Source organism: Hyla sarda, chromosome 5, assembly GCF_029499605.1.
Source record: "Hyla sarda isolate aHylSar1 chromosome 5, aHylSar1.hap1, whole genome shotgun sequence".
Lineage (NCBI taxonomy): Eukaryota > Metazoa > Chordata > Amphibia > Anura > Hylidae > Hyla > Hyla sarda.
The window spans coordinates 304,504,875-304,524,932 of NC_079193.1; the positions used below are offsets into that span (position 1 = coordinate 304,504,875).

A 20,058-nucleotide genomic window follows, 5' to 3' on the forward strand; every position below is an offset into this window, starting at 1 on the left:
GTCCGAATTAAAAAAATATACCGCTTTTTAAACCGCACATTAAATGGCATACGCGCAAAAAAAATTCCAGAGTCCAAAATAGCACATTTTTGATCACTTTTTATACCACAAAAAAGTGAATAAAAAGTGATCAAAAAGTCTGATCAGAACAAATATGGTACCGCTAAAAACTTCAGATCACGGCGCAAAAAATGAGCCCTCATAGCGCCCTGAACACAGAAAAATAAAAGTTATAGGGCTCAGAAAATGACAATTTTAAACGAATAAATTTTCCTGCATGTATTCATGATTTTTTTCTGAAGTGATACAAAATCAAACCTATAAATGTATCATTTTAACCGTATGGACCTACAGAATAAAGATAAGGTGTCATTTTTGCCGAAAAATGTACTGCGTAAAAACGGAACCCCCAAAACTTATAAAATAGTGTTTTTTTCATCAATTTTGTCCCACATTTTTTTTTCCTGTTTCACCGTAGACTTTTCGGTAAAATGACTAATGTCATGACAAATTAGAATTAGTGACACAAAAAATAAGCCATCATATAGAATTTTAGGTGAAAATTTTAAAGAGTTATGATTTTTTAAAGTTGAGGAGGAAAAATTGAAAATGAAAAAACGGAAAAAGCCCGGGTCCTTAAAGGAGTAGTCCAGTGGTGACCCAGTGGTGAACAACTTATCCCCTATCCTAAGGATAGGGGATAAGTTTGAGATCGCGGGGGGTCCGACCGCTGGGGCCCCCTGCAATCTCCTGTATGGAGCCCCGACAGCCCGCTGGAAGGGGGCGTGTCGACCTCCGCACGAAGTGGCGGCCGACACACCCCCTCAATACAACTCTATGGCAGAGCCGAAGCGCTGCCTTCGGCAATCTCCAGCTCTGCCATAGAGATGTATTGAGGGGGCGTGTAGGCCGCCGCTTCGTGCGGAGGTCAACACCCGCTATCTGGCCGGAGAGCCGTGGCCCCGTACAGAGAGATCGCAGGGGGCCCCAGCGGTCGGACCCAACGCGATCTTAAACTTATCCCCTATCCTTAGGATAGGGGATAAGTTTTTCACCACTGGACTACCCCTTTAAAGGGTTAATGGTGGCACAGTATAGTTAAATAATAGTGGCACAGTATATAGTTCATTAATGGTGGCACAGTATATAGGGAATTAATAGATGAATGGTGGCACAGTATATAGATCATTAAGGGGGGTACGGTAAATAATTAAATGGAAACTGACAGGCTGTTTACTGGCACTAAACCCAATACACTAGGTTACAGTGCAGGAGAACAGGAGAAAGATAATGTTATACTTACTAAATGTGGACCAGCCATTTTCTAGGTATTGCCCCACATTGCTAGTATGCAAATTCAGTCTTGTGCGCAATGGAGGCGGAGCTTCCCTGCCTCTATCCTGTATGCTGTGCTATGCCTGGACGTCTTTGTATATTTATAATTCTTTTTTGCCAACTTGTATATTGTAGCATGTAAGCATAAATTAGTGTGGTGTCCATCTCTTCAGTGTAAGAACCAGAGCTGTGTGGAGATTCCTGAATAAGGTGGGTGCTGGGTGATTGGGGATGGGTGCTGTGTGATTGGGGACTGGTAATTGGGTATGGGTGATTGGGGATGGGTGCTGTGTGATTGGGGACTGGTAATTGGGTATGGGTGATTGGGGATGGGTGCTGTGTGATTGGGGACTGGTAATTGGGGATGGGTGATTGGGGATGGGTGCTGGGTGATTGGGGATGGGTGCTGGGTGATTGGGGATGGGTGCTGGGTGAGGCCGGGTACAGTGCACATTCTGTCATATAGAGCTCAGACCGGGGCTTATAGGGGGAGATTTATTAAAACCTTTGCAGAGGAAAAGCCTTCTGCAAAATGAAAGCAGCGATCTGATTGGTTGCTATGGGCGACTGCACCGCTTTTTCTCTGCACAGGTTTTGTATAAATCTCCTCTATAATACAGTATATTATAGGGCAGCTGTCACATGTTTTCTGTAAATAAGACTGGTAGTACAGCCAAAGTGTATATACACATGGCAGACCTTCATAGAAACTGTTCTTGACTTTATTTTACAAAAGCACCAACTTTTATGGGACTAGGAATGTCAAGGGGGCCTGGCGGGAGTCCACTGTGTCCCTGGGCCGCAGCCCATTAAGTCTGGCAGACGTTTTTTTAAATGATAAGTGCCCTCTTTTTTAACTTGAGCCCCTGCCCTCTAAAATGTCTGTGCACGTCCCTGATTGCCAGTGTGTCTCTATAGTGAGTCCAAAAACAGGAAGTGAAGGCGGGAGTGTTGCGATCGCTTCAGTCTCAGCGGGTCCTGGCGAATGTCAGCAGCCGAGGACCCGCCAGTAATGACAAACATGAGCGATGACGCTGATGTCTGCCATTAACCCCTCAGATGCCGTGATCAATACAGATCACGGGATCTGTGGCAGTGCGGCATTTCAAATGGCTGATCTGATCGCCTGCGGGGATCAGATCAGCCACGATGGTGGACAGAGGTCCCCTCACCTGTCTCCGTCCATCTCCTGGGGTCCTCTGCAGTGATCTGCCTTCCAGCAGACCAGAGCAGAAGATCAACGATAATACTGATCAGTGCTATGCCCTATACATATGGCAATCTAATGATTGCTATAAATAGTCCCCTATGGGGACTAAAAAAGTGTCAAATAAATGTAAAAAAAAAGTTTACATTTTTTTTAAAAGCCCCTCCCCCAATAAAGTTTTAAATCACCCCTTTTCCCCATATGAATACATAAAAGCGTAAAAAAAAGATAAATAATAAACATATTTGGTATTCTCGCCTGCGTAATTGTCCGAACTATAAAAATATAATATTAATGATCCCCTACAGCGAATGGAGTAAATGTAGAAAAAAAACACATATACGCTAAAGTGGTACTAATACAAGCTACAGATCATGGCACAAAAAATTAGCCCTCCCACATCCCTGAATACGGAAAACTACGAAAGTTAGAGGTGGTCAAAATAGGGCAATTTTTTACATACTTATTTTGTAAAAAGAAGTTTGAGATCTTTTGAAAGCAGTACAATAATGCATATAGCCATGGGTATCATTTTAATCGTATTGACCCAAATAAAGAAAACATGTAATTTTTACCGTGAAGTGTACAGGGTGAAAACGTTTTTGTTTAAATTTCCTTACACAAAAAAAAAAATGTTTTGGGTTTGCCATACATTTTAGGGTAAAATGAGTGATGTCATTACAAAGTGCAACTGGTCACGCAAAAAACAAGCCCTCATATGGGTCTGTGAATGGAAATATAAAAGAGTTATGGATTTTAGAAGGCGAGGAGGAAAAAACAAATGTGCCAAAATAAAATTGGCTGTGTCCTTAAGGTTAAAATGGGCTGTGTATTTAAGGGGTTAAGGGTAGGGTTACATGTAGTGCATCCACAGCATATGTCACGCTGCGTATGTGCCAATGCCAGCCAGCTCTCTGCTGCGGGTGGGTAGCCTTGTTTGCTCATGGCAGCAGATTTTCTGCTGCAGATCTGCTACATGCAGACACACAGGGCTACCCGTGACCTGCAGATGCGCTACGTGTGACCCTACCCTAAAAGTACATTTGTTGCAAATATTTCTTCAATAACTCAACGTGTAAATATATTCTAAATAGATATTATCTAATAAAAAGTTAACTTTAGCACCAACACCATACAGGCTGCAGGGAACAGCTCTATGGATGTAGATTACCAAAACACACGGGACATTCACTGTAGACTTGTATCAATTTGGTGACATTACATAAGAGCACTAATATTGAATCTACAACCTTTCGTAAAAATAATAGAATAACCACACTCAGATGTTAACCCAACTTTCTTTTTTTTTTTTACTTCATAGCAAATAAACAAATTACAGATATGACACAAAACAAAAGTTAAATATATGAACATTCTGCCTTCATGAAACAAAAGGAAAAAAAAAAGGAATTGTCCTATAATTTGCATTCATAAAACAAACATCAGCACAAGTCTAAAAAGTTTGCAGTTAAAGGGAACCAATCATCAGATTTTACCGTCTATAACGCTTGGCAAAGCGTTATATAGGGTCAAATCTTTATCCTCACCATCCCCAGGGGACGCTCCTGCCCCAGGGATGGTGAGGATATAAACTTATAAACTAGTCACCACTGTGGCCATACGTAGTCCTCTGGGTGGGGATCTTCTCTCACCTAGTCCCGTTCTTCGGCTAGCAGTGACGCCCCCCTCCGCTTGATTGATGGGCCACGTCATCGGTCTGCTCACTGAACAGATGGAGCAAAGTGATGACACGGCCTGTCAATCAAGCGGAGGGAGCTTCTCAGCCGGCCAAAGAACGGAACCTGGTAAGAGAAGCTCCCCACCCAGGGGACTACTTACGGCTGTGGCGGTGACTAGTTTATAGGTTTATATCCTCACCATCCCTGGGGCAGGAGCCTTCCCCAGGGATGGTGAGGATAAAGATTTTACCCTATATAATGCTTTGCCAAGCGTTATATAGGTTAAAATCAGATGATTGGTTCCCTTTAAAAGTGCTTACAGACTGTACAAAGTTTTGAAGCTCAAACAAAAGAGCTGTCAATTGGAACAATATAAAGAATTATAACAAAGAAACAGAAGGTGTCAGCAGATAAGTACCATATGGCCCACCTAGTCTCCCATCTAGTCAAATATTCTGAATATTATTGAAGGCTATTCTAGGCATCCACTACTCTCTCAGTAAAGTAATACTTCCTCATATTACTACTATTACTACATAAATCTTTGCCCATCTAATTTAGAACTATGTCCTCTTGTGGTAGTTTTTATTCTTTGAATTATCCTCTCCTCCTTTACAAAGAAAGTGGCAAGGGATGTTAGTTGTTTGCAATCAGCTGTGTAAAAGATGGTGCAAGCCTAAACAAAATGGTTGCAAAGGCACAACATATGGGTAGACCATGGAAGACATCAAAGTGTCAGGTTAGGAAACTGAAATCAGTATGCATTGAAACTGCAAATAGATGGCAGACACATGAGAAGAAAAAGGAGTCAGGGCCTTTCACAGAACTGTGAGAATTTGGCTGATTAGGGTGAATAGGGACTGGCAGGGCTCCAATATGTTTGTATATGTGGTGCAGGGCATATGCAGCCCTGCTTAGCCCTGTGCAGGTTAGAGAAGAAGTTAAATTATGTTGGTTACTTTAGGGGGATGGACCTTTTTAGTCAGGGGCGTATCAGTACCCCTTCTTCCCCCTCCAATACCAGGCTATATAAGTTTGTTTCCCCCTTTTCCCTCCCTCTTGGTGTTCCCTCCCTTGTGTTTTCTTTTTTTCATTATGTAGTGTTCGGTTGCGAATCGAAGAGAAGTCACAGCTGGTGGTTTATTGGAGAAGTTATCTGGAGATAAGAGCTCGGAAGGAAGACTTGCCAGCAGGAGTCCTGCGACTGGTTTAATGAAGAAAAATGTGTTTTGATATGGAATGTGATACATGACTCCAAGACACCTCTATTGGCTGACATGCGCACACCCAACCCCTACCATTCTGCTTTTAAAAGCTCTGGTTTAAAGTTCAACTGATGATGGTTATTTATTTCTCTTGTTAAATTTAATAAAAGCATTGGTCGCCCATCACCCAGCAAAGAGTACAAGTGGTTTAGTGTGTTATTTTGTAAGAAATACAAATAGTTATAAGCAGGGAAAGGTTATGCCATATTTGGTAAAAGGTTACCTGCCCACAGTCTATCTGAGGCCAAAGGAAAACCAGTCTTAAAGGGGTACTCTGCCCCTAGATATCTTATCCCCCAAGCAAAGATGTCTGATCGCAGGGTTCCCGCTGCTGGGACCCCTGTGATCTCTGCTGTGGTACCCAGTCATCTGTTGCACGGAGCAAACTTTGCTCTGTGCCAGATGACTAGCGATGCGGTGCGGGAGGCTCGCAACGTCATGGCCATACCCCCTTATGATGTTAATGCAAGTCTATGGGAGGGGGCGTGATGTCACAAGGGGGCGTGGCCGTAACATCACGAGCCTTCAGTGCCGAATTGCTAGTCATCTGGCACAGAGCAAAGTTCACTCCATGCATGTATAGTGGCAAAGTACCCCCTTAAGGTAAATTTTATAAGATTCCCTTGTAAAAACATATCATTATAATAAAAATTATTTACTTTCATTTCTTTGAGGCATATTTAATGAAACCAGAATGTTCACCTAAGAAATAAATATTGTTTTATGTCACATCTGTGCAGAGGCGTAGCGTGGGGGGTGCAGGGGGGGCAGGCCGCACCGGGCGCAACATCTGGGGGGGCGCGCTCGCCCTGCATGGCTCACTCACTCTCTCTGCAGTGCTGGCTGTGCGAATCCGATCCGAGCTGCCGGGTCGCCGCCCACTGTGGAGGGGGGGGGGTGTCTGGCGTGTGGTGCGGTGGGTGTGAAGAGAGAGCGAGGGACTATCTGGGGGAGGGACAGTGCAGCGGCCGCCCAGCGCAGCGCTGAGCGCGGGAGAGAAGCACACCAGACCAGCCCAGGCAGCAAGAAGAAGCTGGCAGCAGCGGCAGGCAGGTGACACAGACCAGAGAGGAGAGAGGGAGCCAGTGGTGACAGACGCTGCAGGAGGAAAACCTAGGAGGACTTGGAGGAGAAAACCTAGCCTGCTGACTGCTGTGATCGGGTCCGGGACAGCCGGTGAAAAAAAAGGTAGGAGTCACGAGTGACAGGAGTCAGGACTGACTGGAGTAGTACTGGGCTCAGTGGGCTGGCTGTGTAGTGCTAGCAGAGCATCTCCAAAACTGAAGTTTCTTTGGGATGTTCCCGGTCTGCAGGTCAAGACTGGCATGTTGAGCTGACCAGATGGATTGAAGTTTGGTTGGTTTAACAGTGACGAGACAGATTTCGATCCATATGTAGCTGCTCCAGCTCAACATAAGTCTATGTAAGCCAGTGGGTCTAGCAACCTTTAATTTATTTTTATTTTTTTTGCTGAAAGAGTAAGGCAATAGACATGAAGGTGAATAAACATTATGTTAAGAGTAAAGAAATGGTTATACAATGAAGGGGTGCTAAAATCCACGGGTTAGGGGGTGCAAATTACTTGCCTTGCCCTGGGTGCTGACAACCCACGCTACGCCACTGCATCTGTGATTTGTATGAATTAAGATAACCTAATTGAGCATTCTGGTGAACACAGTTTTTTTTTTTTTTTTTTTGCCAGGGGTTGTATAAATGATAGATATAACTCAATACATGCATTAATGAATATATCACAATAAGTATGCAAGCTGGGAAATAGATATTTACAACAGTAGTTAACATAGCAAAGAAGTAAAACCTTAATTACCTTTCTATAGCTAGTGATCCGCCTGTAGATGTGTTCAATTTTCTCTCGACAAATGATGTTAAATTTATTGTGCAGCTCAGGAGGAATGACTTCATGTAAGGAATGAAGATTGCTGCAGTTTTGTACAAATTGTTCATCGCTTTTTGCAAGAGCATCTAAGATCTGTAAAAGGGAATAGAACGCATTGGTATAAAAAATTTGGAATAACATATATATGTTTAAAGAGCCTTAAACTTTAGACAGTTCTTTTCAGGGAATATGAGGGAAATAGATCCCTTTCTGTTAGAGAAGAGAGATGCTGCTAAAACGAAGAGGATGCCTTCCATCTTGGGATTAATAATGTTCAGCACGAATATTCGAAATGCAAATTTTTACTGCGAATATCGGCACCTCGCAATTTGGTGAATAATTAGAATACAGCGATATATATGACAAAAATGTTTTTTTCTTCACAGTACACGTCACAACAATGATATGTACTGTGTAAGAAAAAAGTGATCATCCCTCTCTGCTTCCAGCTTGTGGTCCAAAGAAGGCGCCAATATTATTTACTGTGTAAGTCAGTGTGGAGCGCAAATATTTATTTAGTTGTATTTATTTATTTATTATATATTTATAAATATTTATTTAGTAATATTACTTTATTTATTTAGTATATGCGAATATGCAAATTTTCGGGAATATCGGCGCTTCCAGAGGACACTGATCACCCCCCTTCTTTTAGGTGAAAGATATAATCGCGCATGCGCACTATGCGAATTTCATTACGAATTTTCGCATGGAAGAAAAAAGGGAACGAACATAGCGAATATGCGAATTTCGCGAACATACGATGAATATTTGTCCATTTATTTGGGCATCCTTGTATAGATTACAAGGATGCCCACTAATCTTACATAACACTGAAAAATGCTTTAGGTCAGTGGACCTCCAACGAGTTTCTACAACAAATGTACCCCTGTTAGACATAAAAAAGAAGAAAGCAGATTCCCGGTACTGGTTATACGGTCCTATCGGAACAATTGGAGTATGTGTAGGTGGTGAGGTAAACTCACTGGTATTGCTGCACGGGTGAACGCAAGTCCCAATAACAGATGTAATATAAAGAAAATTGGTCCGGAGCACTCACCACATTAACTTGATAGAGGAATCTTTATTTCAATGAAGAATACACAGCTAAAAACTCTGAAGCAGTGTGGAGCTCCACACTGCTACAGAGTTTTTCCTGTGTATTCTTCATTGAAATAGATTGATCTATCAAGTTAACCTGGTGAGTGCTCCGGACCAATTTTCTTTATATTGCATACCCCTGTTAGAGGTTGAGGTTAATAGACAAATTTAAAATAAAAGGCCCAAAGGCTCCACTTACACCCTAATACGTGACCTTAACCAAAAAACATAGCTTTTATAATTTATTAGTTATAAAAATAGATAAATATGTGACCAAACTAAAGTAAACAATATCTCCAAGCACCTATGTCCTTAGCTAAGCAGTAGCTGTGTGATAATATTATCTCTCATGAGAGTATGCTACAATGCTACTCATATGTAGAACCTATCCAATAATTATTATGTCGTTGACTGCAGCCCAGTAGCAACTCGGCTTAATGATATTTAAAAAGCAAACACACATAGACAACGTGACATGTTTCACCCTGTAGAGCTTCTTCAGAGGTCTAGGGGTAATGGCTAGATCTCTGTAGAAGCTCTATGGATTTCAGTTATGTTACTGCAAAAGGCTAGATGAATATTCATAAGGAGGTACTGTTTTATTATATCTATAAACATATACTGTAAATGTATTTTGTGATTGTATTATAAACTCACACTGTATAATCTACAGACAAGTAGAGCTAGTTAGTGATGGCTGGAAAATTTTAAGAATTGTAGGAATTTTTTTTTCTGGGTTCATTGTTCGTCTAAATTCTCAAAAACATTAACATTCTATGTAAATTATTTTCAGTGGTAAAATGAACTATGGGAACCAAGGAAATCCATAAGTCAACTTCAAACTCACTTGTTATCTGGCAACAGATATTATATATTTATTTTTTATGTCTAAAAGCTTTTGAATAAGCAGTGTGAATAATAATGAGCAAACCTCCAGAAAGCTGTTTTGGGAATTTTGATTAGATCAGTATTTTTAAAGGATTTCGGTGACCATGCACAACATCCCCATTTCCTTCTTTGAGCCAGACAGTAAGCAGCAATGCACAGTGCATCACTGCTTACTGTACAAGAGTAGGCACTAATGTCAAAATACCAGGGTTGCCATCTTCTCTATATATAATCTAAATGGGCACTGTCATTAAAATAATTTGTGTCACTGTCATGGCCTTATAAATCTGGCCACTAGGGGTCTCTCTTCTGGTCCAGACTACATTCTGTCTGCATAAAAGGACAGACTATGGTCTCCCGAAAGACTGTCAGGAGACCAAACTCAAGAAGTGCTGTCTGGCCATAGGCAATGAATAGCACTCGCTCTCCCTGTTTCATACACAGGTAGAAAGGTGCCATACCAACTATATACCAAGCAAGAAGCGTATGTTGTATGCCTGCTCAGTAATAATTTGCTGGGTAAGTAGCATTTGTACTTTTGCCACAATATGTTTTTTTTATTTTTATTCATTTAATAAAATACACATACAGTGGCCTACAATGCCCTCAAAATATGGCCCCCTTTCTTGTGTTACCATATGATAGATTATGTGAAGATATTGTACTGTACTGTACTGAAGTTGAGATAAGTTATCCTAACATGTTACACAAACCTTGTAGCTTGTAGCAATTCTTACCTTGGCACTTAAACTAAAAAAGCCCTTTGGTTCTACCATCTTCTCCACTACATGACATTTGATTCCGGCAGTGCTGTCATATTCATAAATAACTCCATACTCCAGATGAACGTTATCCACAGTGAGGCTTACATGATCCTTTTTCCCGTCTATTATTGCCATCGTACTAAACTTGTCAATAACCTCTTTGGAACAAAAACACACAAGAATGAATAATGTGCTGTCAGTAAAAGTCCAATTTATTTTAAAAAGAAGAATTTTGAGACATGAAACTTGACAGTACCTTCTACTTTGCAATCAAAACCATCCCCATCATTGTCTCCTATAGGTTTAGGATGTGTAGGCTTTAAGATGTCTTCCTTTGCGCTCTCAATACTGTCATATATCCATTGTATGGAATCTTGCTAAAAAAAGAAAAACATTTAAAATTTTATTTATTCAGTTTATTCAGGATATAGAGGTCATGCTTAGGTTCATATTGCACTTTGACTCTTCATTACAAGTATCCATCGACAGTAGGTTTCATTCATTTCAAGGACTATATATGCTATTTTAAAGGGTACTCTGCTGGAAAAAAAAATTGTTAAATCAACTGGTGCCAGAAAGTTAAACATATTTGTAAATTACTTCTATTTAAAAATGTTCACCCTTCCAGTATTTATCAGCTGTTGTATGCTCCACAAAAAGTTCTTTTTTAATTTTTTAATTTCCTTTTTGTGTTACCACAGTGCTCTCTGCTGACATTTCTGTCCATGTCAGGAACTGTCCGGAGTAGGAGCAAATCCCCATAGCAAGCCTATCCTGCTCTGGTCAGTTACTGACATGGACAAAGGTGTCAGCAGAGAGCACTGTGGGCAGACAGAAAGGAAATTCAAAAAAGAAAAGAACTTCATGTGGAGTAGTAATGGAAGGGTTAAGAATTTTTTTTTTTAATAGAAGTAATTTACAAATCTGTTTAACTTTCTGACACTAGTTTATAATTAAAAAAATGTTTTTTCCAGTAGAGTACCCCTTTAACTGAACTAGATATTTCAGCAGATCATGCTTTGAGTCTGGTTAAAATAGGGTATATGGCCCAAATGGAGTCACTAGATAAGGGTGGTTTCACACCACGTTTTGTACTTACGGTTCCCGTATACGGCTGGGAGGAGGGGGGCGGGGCTTAATTGTGGTGCCCGCACTCAGCCGTATAGGGGAACCGTATTTAATGCATGTCTATGAGCCGACCGGAGTGAACCGCAGTCTCCGGTCGGCTGTGTTTTTGGGCGTATGTGGTTTCCCGACCGTAGGCAAAAACGCGGTCGACCACGTTTTTGCCTGCGGTCGGGAAACCGCATACGGCCGAAAACGCAGCCGACCGGAGGCTGCGGTTCACTCCGGTCGGCTCATAGACATGCATTAAATACGGTTCCCCTATACGGCTGAGTGCGAGAGCCGCAATTAAGCCCCGCCCCCTCCTCCCAGCCGTATACGGGAACCGTAAGTACAAAACGCGATGTGAAACCACCCTAACTTTGTTTGGGCCACTAAAATGAATAGCTTGTGCTATTTTCTGCCACAATCTACACCAGCATACGGATCTCTGTCGGATGCTAACGTATACCTGTGATGGTGACTCAAAACACAATGTGAACCTACTCCTACTGGTTAAGGTTCAAAAATCCAGTTGCTATTAGAAGTCTATGGGAATTCACATTCAATGTGAATAACCAATATATGTAAAAAACTAAAACAAAAAACATTTTTGCTCTTTTCTAGTAGCATATGTGCAACATCATAAATTCAGGTTATTCAGACAGAAATCCAACCTGCATGGGGCGTCGGTACTTCCTGCATGCAGTCACATGGGCGATAACGCTGGCATGGCTCTCCTTGCTGACATTGATCCCATTCACTTTGATGATGCACTGTCCAGGGTAAAGACCAGCAGCTGCTGCCACTGTCCCTGCAGGACCCAATATGAGAAATTACCAATCTCAATTAAAAGTATGTTACTTCTGTTGATTTACAATCCAGCTGCTGATTAAGTTAAATATGTTGCTTTTAAGATGAGAAAAGCAATTTGGAAAGATGACACGCTGTCGAGATATATCAATTTAAGCACTCCGAAAAATAGTTCAAACCGGTGCACTATGGGTAAGGTCAGAACTGCTGCAATGACTGTTTTGAAACCCTCATGACACTGAGTAATTGGATTATTTTACCAAAACCCTGTGAAGCAATCTGAAATAAGTTGTATCTGTCTTCTGTAGAGAAGGAAAAATTCATCAATTTATCATCTGCAGAAACATACAGTGAATATTATTATCATCCTCTATCCTCTGACAATGAATAATAAACCACCATATTATGGAATCTGGAACAATGAAACAAATCTCATACCTGGTATAGTAGTTATAATGTTACTGCAGGAATACTTTGTAGGATGTATATTTACAACCACCATTAATGTTCCTTTAAAGGAATTGTAAAGGTAATGTTGCAGTATACCTTTAGTTATAAGGGTCATACAGTACATTAAAACTGTATGTATATAGTAATTAATGTAACTTTAAAGGGATGGATATACTTGTCCAACTTAGGGAAAGTGCTGTGCAGGTTACCAGGGCTCATCCTGTAATGATCGGATAGACCGCTGTTAAAGCTCTCTGCCTGATAGAACTGTGTGTTAAACCTCTTTAAATCGTCCCTCTCTAGGGGGCATGGCCTGGCAGCCGGAGCGGATGTTCGCACGTTAGATGAGCTCTGCTACAGAACCCGCCAAAGCAACTGTTAAACAGCTTCTCATTGCTCAAAAATGCCGACAACCACTCCTTATCAACTACCTGACATGCTGGTCTGAAAAAAGAAGTTGGTACGGCACAGATCCCTGGCTAAATTCAGCTTCAAGCCACGTGAAGCCCTGCTGCAAGATGGCGCCGGACGCACTTGCACTACTGCACCCTCGGGACAAAGGCAGCCACGCGACAAAAGGAGCGGCTCCCCCCCCCACTCATCTCTGCATCGCAGATCCACCTCAGACTCAGAGCTCCATTTATCACTGACTGCTTCCCAGTCACCTACCCAGCAGACGCAGACCTTGAACCCCGACAGTAACGGGGCAGAAGATCCTCCTGTTTTGCGCAGCACCTGCTCCATGCCAGGAGAGTTGCACAGATCCCCGGCTGGCTCTTCTTCTCCAAGCCCTGTAAAGCAGCGGCCGCGCCTCTCATCTCATGCATCTGGATCAGAGGTAAGACGCTGGGACTCTCCAAGCTCCTAGAGCGCTGCTACCCATTACCTCTGCTCTGCGGTCTGCAAAATCATATATCGCTGGAGCTTCCCTGTCCGTCTCCTTATCCGGCATGATGATTCTATTCATGTGGTCTGCTCTTTGGAATATGGGGTTACCTTGCTGAAATCTTGGAACATTTCTCCAATATACCCCGCTGGACCTCCACCAACTGATCGTCCCTCTCGTAAAGACTGGTCCACCACCTGATTTTACACCTGGTCACTTTAAAAATCACATACTTCTACAGCGGGCTCTGGATGTGTGCCCATGGTCTCTGGCTTCAGAGTGGACTCAGACCCCCACCCACATGAGGATGTCTCCTCCGAGGATAAGACGTCCTTTTCTCCACTGTCCTTGACACTGTTTATAAGTCTCTTTTGGTTGATGTTTAGTTTTCCTGTTTAGGATATCTCATCATTGAGTCTCTGGTACACACTCTGTATATGTCTGACGGATGCACGCTGGCTGGGAGGTGCGTTCTGTCTTACCGTTACATATGTCATGCTACTTATTTTTACAGCATTTTTGTTATAAATGATTATAACAATTGCTAGCATTAATGTAAATGGATTGAATGCTACGCATAAACGTTTCCACCTTTGGCGAGAGATCCAGTCTCTGAGATCCGATATTCTTTGCACTCAGGAGACTCACCACCTTCCTAAGGATGCTGCCTGCTTAAATCATCCTGCTTTCTCACATATCTATCATTCCCATTAAAGCACAAGGTCCAGAGGGGTCGCCATCGCAATTAAAAACTAGTGATGCTCGTGAATATTTGCAATGCAAATTTTATTCGCGAATATCATGAATTCGCGAATATTCGCGAATATAACACTATATATTCGCAATTACAAATATTCAGTATTTTTTTCACAGTACACATCACAGTGATCATCCTTCTCTGCTTCCAGCTTGTGTGGTGTAAAGAAGGCTCTAATACTACTGGCGTACGAATTTTCATTATACTAATTTTCGCATATGCTAATTTTCACATATGCAAAAATAAAACACGAATATTACAAATATGCGAATTTAGCGAATATATGACGAATATTCGTCCATATATTCACGAAATATCGCAAATTCGAATATGGCCTATGCCGCTCAACACTATTTAAAACTCGGTTGCCTTCACCTTGCAGGAATCTATCTCTGACCCTAATGGAAGGTATGTGATCCTTCGGTGTACTGTCAATGCTACACGCTTTACCATAGTATCGGTGTATGCCGCAAATGCAGGCCAACTCAAATTTTTTAAACGCCTGTTGGGTATTGTTGGTGGAATCACCTGGGGTTCCTTGGTCATCTGCGGGGACTTAAATACTCTCTCTGATGCTACTCTTGACTGTAACTCCACCTCTCACTTTCCCTCTACTACTCTAAGATTTATACGACATTTGGAGGATACAACACACTACAGAAGGAGACTTTACTTTTCATTCCGGGGTCCATAATATGTACTCTTGTATAGATATGTTTCTCTAAGATAGGTCCCTTTTATCCAACTCACTTAAAACTACCATAAAACAAATAAAATGGTCAGACCATGCAGCAGTGACCTTACAATTGCATGACTCTCTTCCACTCCCACCTTTACTTGGCGCAGTAACCCCTTCCTATGGTCTCACCCTCACTATGCCAAGTGCATGAAACAGGACCTTTTAGACTATTTTGCTCATAATGAACACTCGGTCTCTAACCCAATTACTCTATGGAACTGCCAGAAGGCTGTCGTATGAAGTTTTTGCATCAAATATGGTTCCATACTAAAAAAGGAAAGGGAAAGAAAAATTGAGGACATCTTATCAGCCCTACGTTTAGCGGAAGCTACTAATAAATCTTCTCCCTCTACGGATTCAGCCGATAAAGTGGCTGCTCTCCGCCGCGACTTACGATGCCTTTTACTATCTGCTTATTAAAAGTCATATAGAAAACTTCAAGCTAGATATTACTCACAAAACAATAAGGCAGGCAAACTTTTAACTAGCAGACTTAGGAAATGTCAGTTACAATCCCGAAAGCCATATTTGATGCATCCTCGCACGAATGCTAAACTATACACCCCACATGATATAGCAAACAGCTTTCAAGTCTTTTACTCTCAACTCTATCATTTTCTTTTTTCTTGGAGAATTTTCTGCTACACCTGCTCTTACCTATGCTTAACTAACCCGCCTCATTCTCCCACGCTAATCTGCCCCTCAATTGGCTTCTTTAAATAAAGAGAATACATGCGATGAAGTTTTACAAGTTATTAAATCTCTCTCTCCTGACAAAGCACCTGGCCCTGATGGCTTTATCACCTCTTATTATAAAACTTTTAAAGATATTCTCATCCCACATTTAAGAGCCTTTTGTCAAGCTGCAGCTTTAAGGGGCAATTTGCCTGCCGAAAATTTACAGGCTACTATTGTTACTGCTGGGTTCACATCACGTTTTTGACATACTGTTTTCAATCTGTTATTCTAAAGAAAACCGTATGGCAAAAAACGGATTGGAACAGTGTGGAAAAAAGTAAACAATATGCGTTTTTAAACTGTATACTGTTTTTAAAAGTGCATACAGTTCCGTCCGATTTTATAAAAACAAACAAACATATGTTTTTGATAATTTAGGATGCAAATGTACATGTGCAAAGTAAAAACCGTATATGGTTTCCCGTATTGAACCGTATACATGTGCGTTTCCTATTGATGTCCATGTTAAAAAAAATGTATGCGGTTGCAGTACGGTTTTTAAACCAGAGTCAAAACCTTGGTTGGACAACCGCATATGTTTTTTTTTTTAACATGGACGTCAATGGGAAACGCACATGTATACAGTTCCATACGGCAAACCGTATACGGTTTTTACTTTGCACATGCGCATTTTGCATCCTAAGGTCCCCACCCAACACCCCTCCCATAAAAAATGGACAACATTTTCAAAAACGTATGGTTTTTTTAAGAGTATAAAAACGGATGGAACTGTATGCACTTTTAAAAACAGTATACAGTTTAAAAACGCATACAGTTAACTTTTTCCCATACTGTTCCATCTGTTTTTTTGCCATACGGTTTTCTTTAGAAAAACTGATTGAAAACTGTATGGCAAAAACGTGATGTGAACCCAGCCTAACTGGGAAGTCTATGGATTTTCCCTAAAACTTGGCCAAAATATTAGCTTCCTGCATCTCTCTAATTCTACCATCCTTAATCAACCCCGACCAATCAGGTTTTGTAGCTGGCCTCCTGGCCTCTGACATCACCAAACGCCTTCTTAATGTGCTTTCCAATCTTGAGCACACTGGAGGCTCTGCTTTAATCCTGGCATTGGACGTCGAGAAGGCGTTTGAATGCCTCCGGTGGTCGTATGCCTTCTCAGTCCTAGAACACATGGGCTTTTCAGGCACGATAATTTCAGTTCTCACATCCCTTTATTCACACCCATCAGCTAGAGTGCTAGCTAACAGCTCACTTTCTGAAACATTTCCCATTACAAATGGCTCTTGTCAAGGTTGCCCCCTTTCCCCCCTCATATCTATATATTGTCCATGGAACCGCTGGCGAGAGGAGCGCACACCATCTCGCTGTACGCGAAAGATGTTATCTTGTCGCTTACCAATCCTTCTACCTCGCTACCGGCGGTCATGGACGATATATCAAGGTTTGGCACTATCTCCTACTATCACCTAAACGAAGCTAAAACTCAAGCCCTCCCTATTAATTTACCAACTACCCTCCTAACCTCTCTCAAGGCTCATTACCCTTTTGACTGGCAAGAGAGATATCTTAAATATCTCAGTATTCATTTATCTTTCCCCCATAAAACGCTATACAGAGAAAATTACGAACCTCTACTGGCCTACATGACTAACGAGGCTACTCAGCTAGCCAAATCTGACATTTTGTGGATGGGAAGGGTAGCTTCTTTTAAGATGTTTCTTTTACCTAAACTCCTGTACCTCTTCCGCACTCTCCCCATTTCACTTCCTTCCTCAATCTTTTGCAAAGCTCAGAAATGTCTCTCTTCCGTTATTTGGCAAGAAACAAACCCAGGTTGTCCATGACATATTGTCTATGGCATATTGTCCAAATCAAAATATGCAGGCGGATTGGGTTCTCCAGACCTAAGGCATTATTACACCGCTACACTGCAATCCATGATGAAGCATTGGTAGCGCAATCCGACAGATCTCCAATGGGTAACTATTGAAAATATATCAGTGTCCCCATATTCCACACAGGATCTCTTATATATTCCATTCTGGAGCATTGACCCTCCCATTTTACATAATCCCTTAGTCAAAGCTTCTTATGACGCATGGGTCTATTATATTACTCACTCATCCACCTCAGGGACATTAGGGAAGGGAGATTTCCCCCTTACATTTTTACAAGCCTCAATCCCTGAATTAGACTTGACAGATTGGATTTCTTGGGCGATGATGCATGTCTGCTTATTGGACACCTCCTCTATCTTTCATATATCCCAAATGTTCCAAGACAGGTACTGCCTTTCCAAACACGACTTCTACAAATACTTGAGAGTTTGACACTTCCAGCTGAGTTTAACACCTTCCAGACTAGGAGCTGATGAGTCTGCCCTTGGAAAACTATCTTCTCCTATCAAAGGTCTAAAACCGATATATTCAAATTTATTACACACTAAGACCATTTCCAGGTCGTATCAATTGTGACTTTGGGAAAGATCACTAAGAAAGATCTTAGCCATTCCTTTACTACTGAAGAGTGGTGTTGTGCTTCTAAAACACTACATATAGCTTTTTAATGTTACACTCATGTGGAATCCGCTCTTAAAACTATGCTCAGATGGTATTATACCCCTGATCGTTTGACTAGGATTTATCCCGGAGTATCTAATCAATGTTGGAGGGGTTGTGGTTCTCAGAGAAAATGATATCATATTCTATGGTCTTGCCCTGTAACCAGACCCTTCTGGACTTCCTGCAAACAATTGTTGAGAGAACTGCTTGGTAGACACATCCCCTAGACCCCTCAATCTAATAGTAATTAGTCTCAAAAGTGAAGGCCATAGCACTCAGAGGTAAGAGAAGGTTCCCATTCTGGAGATTGTGGGGGTTCCAGTGGTCGAACCCCCTGCAATCAGACACTTAGCCCCAATCCTGTGCATAAGGGAAATGTTTTTTTAATAAACAGACAACGCCTTTAATTGCAGCACACAGCTGCCCTTTATCTTTTACAAACAGCTCCCGATACCCCCAATCACAGACTGCTCCTTTCCTTCATCTTACAGACAGTTCCTTAAGTCCTCTTTCCTGCTGCTCCCCCTCTTTATTGACTACTTATGTTTGTAATAGAAAACCAAACACTGTTCAACTTTCTGTTCGTAAAATCGGATGCACACCATATGCATATATGTAAAGGAATATATGTCTGTTGTTTCTTTGGTATTTTTTTTTTAAATCTGATCACAAACAGTACATTTCCAAAATGGTTGTAACCTTTAACTAATTGGTGTCCTGCTTTAGCTGCTAGGCTACTCCATAGGATCCTACAATGTTTCCTCTGCACTTAAATGGCAGCCTAGAAAGAAGTTCAGGATGTTTTTAAATGCAGTTCGTAGCACCGGCTGGACCTTGCCATGGGTTAACAGTCAGAATTCCCTAAGGCAGTGATTTAAATAAACAATTATATATCAAAGTCCTGCACTACAATTGTTTTTCATATGAAACTTGATATACACTTAAAATGTTGCCAGCCATGTCCTTTAGGCTGGAATATATGCCCATTGCCCCAACCCTCATAGAAGGAATGGTAAGAAAAAGAACACACATAGGAAAGAAAGATAGATGTTCTCTTTGGACCCTATTAGACATCCCGCAAATCTTGTAAATCAACGCTCATTTACAGAGCCCATACATGGCTAAAGTGTTTTGCAGGTAGGACCCCATGAACGATCACTAGATTATTTGTGTGGTCCTTTATTGCAATCAGATGTTGGCGGCACATCCCCTATTACACCGGTAGATATGCGGCTGAAGGCTGATGATTCTTTGACAGGTTAAAATGAATCGATCAGCTAATGAACAAGCATTTGCTTAGTCGTCCGCTGATCAATGGCCCTATTACACTGGGTGATATAGACCTATTTGACCTATAATGGCCCCCATTTTAAATGTCCCTTACTTTCAGGCTCCCTTCTTATTTTCTCATGCTTGCATAAGCTAATTAATTAATAAACAGCATTATTAAAACTTAACTGTACCTCTACCCACAGCATGTACAACAGATGGTCCAAAACCCCTTATCTGGAATCCGAGTCCCTCTGGTGAATCTGGAATTTTTACTGTCCTGAAAAAAGGAATGTAACAGTGTAAATATTATCTGTTATGTGTAAGTACAAAACTCTTACAATATGACTAAGGTTAGTAATAGCTTGTCTACATAAAGTATATACAATAATCAACCATAACATTAAAGCAACTGGAAAGTTGAAGGGAATTACGTTGATTATATGGTATTTGTCTGTAGGGTAAACATAATGGGCAGCGAGGGAACAGTCAGTTCTATAAGTTAATCTGTTGTAAACAGGAAAAACTAGCAAGTGTAAAGATCTGAGTGACCACAACTAGGAACAAATTGTCATGGCTAGATGACTTGGTCTCCAAAATCTCAAGTCTTGTGGAATGTTCTCACTGTGCAATGGTCA

General features: G+C 41.3%; 1 protein-coding gene across 2 annotated transcripts in view; it reads right to left on the reverse strand.

The window, feature by feature from the left end:
• PREX2 (phosphatidylinositol-3,4,5-trisphosphate dependent Rac exchange factor 2) overlaps positions 1–20,058 on the reverse strand; it is a 367,011-nt gene that overhangs the window by 113,946 nt on the left and 233,007 nt on the right. For both annotated transcript variants that reach the window (XM_056522123.1, XM_056522124.1), the window contains exons 19-23: positions 19,615–19,700; positions 11,918–12,054; positions 10,393–10,513; positions 10,110–10,294; positions 7,315–7,476 (exon numbers count right to left, since the gene is read on the reverse strand). In XM_056522123.1, coding sequence (XP_056378098.1) covers positions 7,315–7,476; positions 10,110–10,294; positions 10,393–10,513; positions 11,918–12,054; positions 19,615–19,700 — 691 coding nt within the window. The remainder of the gene's footprint in view (positions 1–7,314; positions 7,477–10,109; positions 10,295–10,392; positions 10,514–11,917; positions 12,055–19,614; positions 19,701–20,058) is intronic.